Raw genomic sequence first — 8,436 nt, forward strand, 5'->3', positions numbered from 1 at the left:
GTTGTGCTGTTCTGTTGTAAATAAATCTTAACCAATGATTCCTAATTGCATCTACTTCCGGAAGGCCAAATAAAGTGCTTTTGTTTTCACACTGAAACACAGCGTCTCCCTGACATGCTGCATCAACACTACTGCTGTTCCTGAAACCACGCCTTCTTTCTTTGCGTGCACATTCATTATGCTAATATTTCCACTTAGTGATGTAGACATGTGGGGGTGTGTTAGAACGAGCCGTTTTAGGTAGGCGTGGCTGACTCTTAACTTTTATAAAGAATATCTCTTTGGATTTGAGACTTTAATCTTTGCAACTTTACAGATCTTCTTTATGCACCAAGAGCTTGTAACACTCCAAAGAGAAAGGAAAACTTGAAATCGCATCATATGACCCCTTTAAATTTAAAGAAAAAAAAGTGTATAAGATAAACTTTTATTTTACTCCATTTACTAATACCAAGGTATTAACTACAAATAAAATTGCAACGTTTCTGAAAGTCTTTATACTGTTTGTTTTCCGTATTTCAGATGTATTAGTAATGATGATGAATGTAATGTAGAATTTATTAGTAAAGAAAGTTGTACTTGTGAAATTAGGGTCAGCATGGGTGAGTGTTAATGCTTGAAGAGGGGCTTTCATTTTGAAATTAACTGGTGTACCAAACTTAAGGTCCCCCGCTTTGTTTTTACAGCCCTTCTCTTTAGTTCCGCAGTTCGATCAATAGAAATCTGTAAATAAAGATGAATTCTCTGGCGCAGGAGATCCAGGGATTTCCCGCGGCGCGTTTGAGGAAGCAGAGCACGAGACTGACGACCGTGACGGGCGAGAAACTCGTCGAGACGCGCCGCGGCGATCATTTTCACGTGACGCGCGATTCAGAGAGCGAGAGTCGCGACGCGTGCGGGTTCGTGCAGGACTCGAGCCTCGACCTGCAAGTGGGCACCATTACACCATTCCTCCTACTCTGTGCGTTAGGTCTATAATGTATTCCTTGTATGTAATTGCAATGTTTATTATGCAAACCTGACACAACCCCTACTGTGGTGGTACCATGCTACACTGCTGGGAATATCATTATTCCATGAGGATTATTACTGTAGTTATGGATTTAAAGGTGCCAACAGAGTCTATATAAATGTGGCATTGCATGGTACTTTGTGTAACGATGCATATCAAAGATGAACAACCTTTAATTAAACAAAAAATTCACCATGGTCACCACCACCAATAATAATAATAATAATAATAATAATAATAATAGACCAGATTGACTGATTGATTTATAAGACTAATTACAATTTAATAAAAACAAGTATTATTATTATTATTATTATTATTATATTTAAAAAAAAAAAGAAAAAAAAAAGGTTTCCATGGTCACCCCCAAATATAAACAATTAAATAAACCAAAATATTCATAATTATATAGTTTCCAGCTATTGTTCAAAGTAAAATCAAACTAACTTTTACATTTTTAAAAAATTCTCCAGATTATTTCTTTATGGCTAATTCCAGTTTAATCAACTTATATTATTTAAAAAAAATCTATTATTATTATTATTATTTACAATTTTTGATTGAAAATTAAGTTACCATGCACATTGAGTTTTAACCCTACTCGTTGCATTTAACTAATCATGTGATTTTTAGCATCACAGGATGCTGCTCACGATATAGACACGTTGAAGAAATTAAAGGTAATCAGATTTTTTAAATTATTTTTTTTATACCATTTAATTTATCTGACTTTCTCATAAACGTTTATAAAAATAAAGCAGGCAAATTTATATGCTATTAAAAGTAATCTCCATTTCTTTGCTGTTGTGTTTAGGTGACTCATGTGCTGAATGTGGCGTATGGGGTTCAGAACGCGTTCCCTGACCTCTTCACGTATAAGACTGTTACCGTGTTAGATCTGCCAGAGACAGACATCACCTCATACTTCCCTGAGTGTGTCGAGTTCATAAATGAAGCCAGTCAGCAGGTGTGTATGTGGAAGACAGACAAATCTCCAGAGATGTGTGTGTGTGTGTGTGTGTTTAACCTGTTTCCGGTGTGCTCCTCAGGGTGGAGTGGTGCTGGTCCACTGTAACGCCGGCGTTTCTCGCTCTGCTTCTGTGGTGATCGGGTTCCTCATGTCCCAGGAGAAGATGTCCTTTGATGAAGCCTTCAGCGCTGTGAAAACCGCCAGGCCTTACATTCAACCAAACCCGGGCTTTATGAGTCAGCTGAAGAAATATAATCCATAATGCCACACAAAGACTGTTTTTATAAACCAAACTTCTGTTTTTAGCATTTAGATGTTTCTCGGATTTCACCCAGCACTTGATGAGTTAATGAGCTGATGAGTTGAAACAGGTGTGTTAGATATGTTAGAAATGTGGTTGTTTTGGGGCTCCGGGAACAGGATCGAGGAGCTGTTTTAGTGCCAACATCTTTTTTTCATATTTATATTTTATTAAATATATTAAATATTTTTTATGAATGTTTATGTTTATAGTTGTTGCAAAAATAAAACATTGTAAATCCTCACTGCTGATTTTTTAATGGTCTTTACATTTTCATGAGGTTTAGTGAGTGACTTGTATTTTGAAATCCATTGTGACAGGAAACTTTTTTTTTTTTTGATGACGGGAAACTGGGGCAAGTTCAAGCTCAAAACGGTGTGCAACGTTTTGCTACGATTTCCGGGTTGAACGACATGTTTCCTGGAAATGGTGTGCAATGGGGTTTGAGATGCGTTTTCTCTTGTTTGGTGGGTGTATTTTGTACACGTTTATTTACATTAAAGGCAAAATAACTCAAATAATAAGAGCACAAGTATAGATCTGGAACTTATTTAAGTCTCTCTAAATATCATTTAGTAATTGCAGTGTCTTCTGGTCCATATCCTTTCCTTAGGAAGGTGTGCTAGACAATGATTATTTTTTATTTCTTTTTTTACTGTATGTGTACGTTAAAAGTACCATTCCGGCAGCAAGAACGATCCTGAACTAAATGAAGATTAATTGATTAATTGTCTTGGCGTATGATGTGTTTATTGAACCAATCAGATAAGAGTAAATGGAGAGTCAGCGAGAGGCTCATTTGATTGGCTACAAGAAGAAGGTGGCCCCGCCCTCCCCTCACACTTTTGTGCCAAAATTGTAAGCGCAGAGAAAAGAAAGATGTACAGAGCTGTACATACCGGTTTATTTCGGGAACTTTTTGCCCCACATACACAACAAATCATTTAGACATTTGCAACAGTTTGTTTTTTTACAATTACAGATTGGTTTTATGCAGTCAATCCATTTTGCAGTTCTTTAAACTGTTGTTTTCGCTTGCAAATCACTGTTCACAGGCTTGCAGTGCTTTTGACTGTCTTTTGGCGAAAAAAAACGTGCCAAAAGTGTAAGCACGGAAAAATGGAAGTCAGAAGCATGCAGATCATATTTATTTTGCGTTAGCATGAAGCTGCAGTTTCACAATACATGAATTACACTTGCGAGTAACAGTAAAATGCTGCAAATATTTTTTTCTTACGCTAAACGAGATTTACACCTTTACAAAGCTTCTGTTGCGCATGCAAATTTAATTCGCGCTTACAGTCTTATGTACACTTCCACAACTCTTAGCCTGCGTATGCAAATCTTATTGACGTCATTCTACCTTCATATACACCCTTTACCATACCGTGATGCCGTGTCCCGACCGGAGCGACGATTCAAAAACATTAAAACCCATTATAAACGAGGCATTTGTTGCATCCAGTGGGGACATAATTACGGATTATAATGACTTATACTGTCTTTTTACACGTTGCGTTGCATCGCGCCGCGTAAACATAAAACCATGTCTGCATTTGTGATCGGAGAAATGACAAACAACAAGTGCTACTCTACACTGCTCAAAACTCACGTTTGAATCATCAGTGGCAAATCCTTTAAATATAAAAAACTTACTTACAGGCTGTGAGTCAGAACAGCCGGCATTGTAGGCTACTCTGCAGGTTCAGGAAACAGTCCTCCATAAAATGTGCTGCACACATCTGAATATTTGGGTTGAACTGTTCTGGAACAGTGTTGTAAATACAACTTAACCACTGATTTCTAGTCGTGTCCTCTTTCGGAAGACCAAACAAAGTAGTTTCGCTTTCACAACGAAACACACAGCGGCCTAGAGTGAGCAGAGGCCCAGGGCTAGAGTGAGCAGAGGCCCAGGGCTAGAGTGAGCAGAGGCGGCGGGCTTGAGAATGGCGCGGCCGGCGGATTCGACGAAGGAGCGTCCGGCGGGCTTGCGGCAACCACATGTGAAGCCCCCTGGGCTGGACTCCGCTTCTTCCACGGTGAAAGCCGATCCGGCGATCCACAGTGCGAAGTTGATGTATTTCCTCAGCGACCAACACGGATCAGCTCCAGGCATGACGAAGCCATAATGTCCTCTTTTGGAAGACCAAACAAAGTAGTTTCGCTTTCACAACGAAACACACAGCGCCTTCACGACATGGCGGCGGCAACAACAAAACTACAGCGAGAATAAAAGTTACGCCTTCTTTCTTTGCGTGAACATTTGGGCGGCGTTATGCAAATCTTCCCACACAGTGACGTAGACATGTGGGGTATGATGGGCAAATGAGCCTCATAAAGCACTGAGGCTTTCCTCTGACTGTTTAAATAGCGCCATCTGGTGGTCAATAAAAACATAGCAGCCAAAAGCCTCTGAAAATAGTGTGTGTGTGTGTTTGTTGAAATTCTCTCTCTGATAAAATAATTTACCCATTAAACTGTGGCATTAAATGCCAATATGAATATCAATATGATATAATAGAAGAATAATGTACACATATGAATTGCATATGCCAATTTTTTTTTTTTTCTGAAATACCAGTAGTTTTTATTCTTCATATTACTTGTATGGCTGGGTATTTAAAAATGTAATTGAATAAGTCTGAATGAAAACTTACTGGTAAAGTAAGATCTGGGGTTTTGAACATTCCGACACGCGCAAGTGATTGGACAGATAGTGAGGCGTTAGGTGCGTTCGACTTGAAGCACGGCTACAGACGGCAGTCAACGAGACTAGCCGCTTGCAGTCGGGGGCGGAGGTGAAAACGGAGCCGTCAAGCCGGACACTTTCTGCTCCCGTTAGTGTGCGCAGTGCTGCATGAAGTCGAACGCACCTTTCATTTTCTGCTGATCACGTGATTCTCTGAAAACAATGCGCTCCGGCACCGAGCTTCGTGAGAAATTGCGCTGCTTACCCGATACACGATTTGAAGCTTCAGTGTCATATGAAACACCACTAAAGCCCCGTTCACACCGCCAGCGACACACAGCGACAGAGCGACATAATCCCATTCATTTTCAGTGGAGAGCTGGCGACACGAGCGACAGTGACCGTTGGCGACGGAATGTGGGCGTGTCAAGCGATGCGAGTAAAGCAACAAAAGTTCAGAATTCTTCAACTTTATGCAAATAAGCAGCGAATTTCGCGAGCGACAACCAATGGGAGTGAAGTCAGTGGAGAGCACGTGATTCATCTGCTGTAGTGGAGTGTTACGAGGGTAACTAGGCAACCAGTAGTGGGAACGCCCACTAGCGACCTCAATTGCCAGCCACAAGCGACAAGCAGCGAAAAAGTCGCTGGCGGTGTGAACGGGGCTTAATGTGGGGGCGTGTTAGAATGAGGCGTTTTAGGTAGGCGTGGTTAACTCTTAACTTTTAGTCTTTGCAACTTTACAGATCTTCTTTATGCACCAAGAGCTTGTAACACTCCAAAGAGAAAGGAAACTCGAAATCGCGTCATATGACCCCTTTAATGTTTGAACTACCAGGGGGGAAAATACTGCTAATAATTTACAGTGGACCTCAAAATAAATAAATAAATAAATAAATATTTTTGTTAAAGATGCACGTTAAAAAAAAAAAAAAAAAGATGGATATCCAAACCTTGTCATTTTCTTAATAAACGTGGGAGCTTTAATCCTCAACATTACATGTGTAGAAACTTAATGAAGTTAACCTGTTGTATGCTGTGGTTTTCTTGTTTGATTCACAAGAATCTGACAGCTGCTATAAGGAAAATAACAAACTCAACAGCTGAACACATCTGCAGAATCCTTCATAAAGCATCAAGTGGACCAAGAAAAGAGCTTACACAACCAGATCAAGTCAACCATATCACAGAGCCACAGTCTGCCAGGAGGGGAAGACAACTTAAGCCTCATATCAAAGATGAGGAACATGTCGGAGGTGGTCCTTCTCAGAATTAAACCATGTATTCTTGATATTTTAACAGATTAAATAAGAAAAAAGCATTGTTGTAGGAGGAGACCAGCAAGATTTCACCTCAGATGTTGTGTCGGGAATCCAGGAAAGTTTGAATCTTCCTCAGACTGTTGAAGTAACCCACATCCTGCTGTAATTTTTGGTGTTTTTATTTTAAATATACAAACTCTTAAATTTGCTGTACTCACTTACCATCTACGATTGTCTGAGCTTACGATTGTCTGCCGTCTTTGATAGAGTTGACCATCCCTATCACACGTTTGTGGATGGAGCTAATGTGAATAGCCGCTGCCAACAAGACAGGCTTATACAGTCTATGGGCAGGCTATTTGCACTTAGTGTAAATAGACACGCCGTTAAAAAAAACCTGCAATAAATGAGTAAAAATAGTATTTAAAAATGTAAAATACAGTCATGAAAAATGTCATGCAAAATAATAATGCAAAAAATAATGAAAAATGAATAAATAAAATAAAAATAAATTGTGAAAAATATATTTATTTTTGGAGTTTGGGGTGAAATATATGGCTACTGAAAAAAATAAATGATGCGTTTTAATGCGCAAAATCTTTACGTTCTATCGCAAAAGTATTGCATTCCCCAGAGAAACGTCTGCATTGACTCCAGCTGCTCTCTTTAGGGGCTCTATAGAAATACTACTCAAGCATTTAAACAGTTTTTAGACAGACAGCTCACCCATGAACGTGTAATATTAAAACTGTACACAAAACTCACTTTTCCACCATAGACGAGAGGGAGACAGGTGTAATAAATAACCAATTTTACTAATAAATGTTATAAAACACACAAGACGGACCTTTACTGTACATCTACTGACAAATACTACAAAGCAATTAAAGTTTTACAGAGAATTCACCTTTTAAATGAAGACATCGTAACAAATGGTAAACGTTAACTTAGAAATAAGAAACATTAGTTTTAGCATTCAGAGGAATGTAACAATACTTTGTCTTTTTTCTTTAATAAAAATAAGCACTCTCCTGTTAACGGGGTTTATACATAAGAGCAAAATATCACAGACCAAAAGGCTTTATAACCATTTCGCATTGTAAAATAAGACTCAACAAACATAAATAAGTGGGAGCCAAATGGAATTGACCTGTATAAACATATCCGAAATGTTCACAGATGAGTCTGCGTTCTTTGGTCTGTGACTGATCTGATTAAGATCTGATCTGAGAACAGTCTTAAGCGAAATTGTTGTTGTGCTCTAGCCGGGTGACTATGGTGGACACCAGCCTCTCCAGCTGCTCCGCCCTCTGTTTGCCCGTCTGCAGAACTTCTTCATGATTGGCCTTTTCCTCGCTGTCGTAGTTCATCACCGCCTTATTAGTGATCAAAGACAGAGCGAAGACACGCATCCCACAGTGCCGTGCCACGATCACCTCGTGAACCGTACTCATGCCTAAAACACATTAGGTCTGGTTATTAAACTAGTTCACATAGACAAGTCTGTATATAAACTAATTTTAATTTCAATGTTATATAGATTTCATTGTACAGCACAATAACTCGCTGGTCACTAAACCACTGCTCATTTGCATAAAAAAAAAAAGTAACATTTGGTTGAACTTAAAGGTGGGGTAAGCGATTTCTGGTAGCCAATGTTGACATTTGAAATCACCAAAACAAACACGCCCCTACCCCAAAAGGGTCTCGGCCCTATTTTGATAGCTCTGCCCCACATATACATACACAACCCAGACAACGATTAGTTCTGTGAAACAAAGCAAAACCAATGTTACACCGTGTCTACACCGGACGCGAGTGGCGCGGCGCGACAAAATACTATAGAACTCATTATAATCAGTGATGCCGTCTACACCATCATATATATACATATCTATGGTCTACACTGGATGCTGCGCGGCATGACACGATAAATCCCCGACAGAAAACTGCTGCTGCGTTCTATTCATGACATATTGACACAAATTTCAAACGATTTTCAACGGTCGCTTTGTACTAGACAGACTTTAGCTGTTGCAGCGCATGTAGACACAGTGTTACTCACCTATCGAGAAGAAACAAAGCAACCTCGGTGTCCGATCGCAGGCCTTCCGCTCCTTGAGTTCTCTCCAGCACTGGAAAGCTGATCCGATATTTACACGGGTCCTACTTCTTGCCTTAAGCCTTCTTTTGTTCCGCAGA

The 8,436-nt window shown here is 39.6% G+C and overlaps 2 protein-coding genes across 2 annotated transcripts in view; one reads left to right on the top strand and one right to left on the bottom strand.

Moving 5' to 3' along the window:
* Positions 1-674: 674 nt before the first annotated feature.
* dusp19b (dual specificity phosphatase 19b) lies at positions 675-2,423 on the top strand. The gene is made up of 4 exons (XM_016492048.1): positions 675-961; positions 1,646-1,692; positions 1,827-1,979; positions 2,062-2,423. The coding sequence occupies exons 1-4, from the start codon at positions 736-738 to the stop codon at positions 2,242-2,244; spliced, it is 609 nt and encodes a 202-aa protein (XP_016347534.1). The 5' UTR covers positions 675-735; the 3' UTR covers positions 2,245-2,423.
* Positions 2,424-7,032: 4,609 nt separating this feature from the next.
* The window catches only part of pnp5a (purine nucleoside phosphorylase 5a), a 4,590-nt gene continuing 3,186 nt past the window's right edge, over positions 7,033-8,436 (bottom strand). The window contains exon 6 of the mRNA XM_016492047.1: positions 7,033-7,690. Coding sequence (XP_016347533.1) covers positions 7,473-7,690 — 218 coding nt within the window. The 3' untranslated portion in view covers positions 7,033-7,472. The remainder of the gene's footprint in view (positions 7,691-8,436) is intronic.

This window comes from Sinocyclocheilus anshuiensis, unplaced genomic scaffold (assembly GCF_001515605.1).
Source record: "Sinocyclocheilus anshuiensis isolate Anshui unplaced genomic scaffold, SAMN03320099.WGS_v1.1 scaffold674, whole genome shotgun sequence".
In the NCBI taxonomy this organism is placed as follows: domain Eukaryota; kingdom Metazoa; phylum Chordata; class Actinopteri; order Cypriniformes; family Cyprinidae; genus Sinocyclocheilus; species Sinocyclocheilus anshuiensis.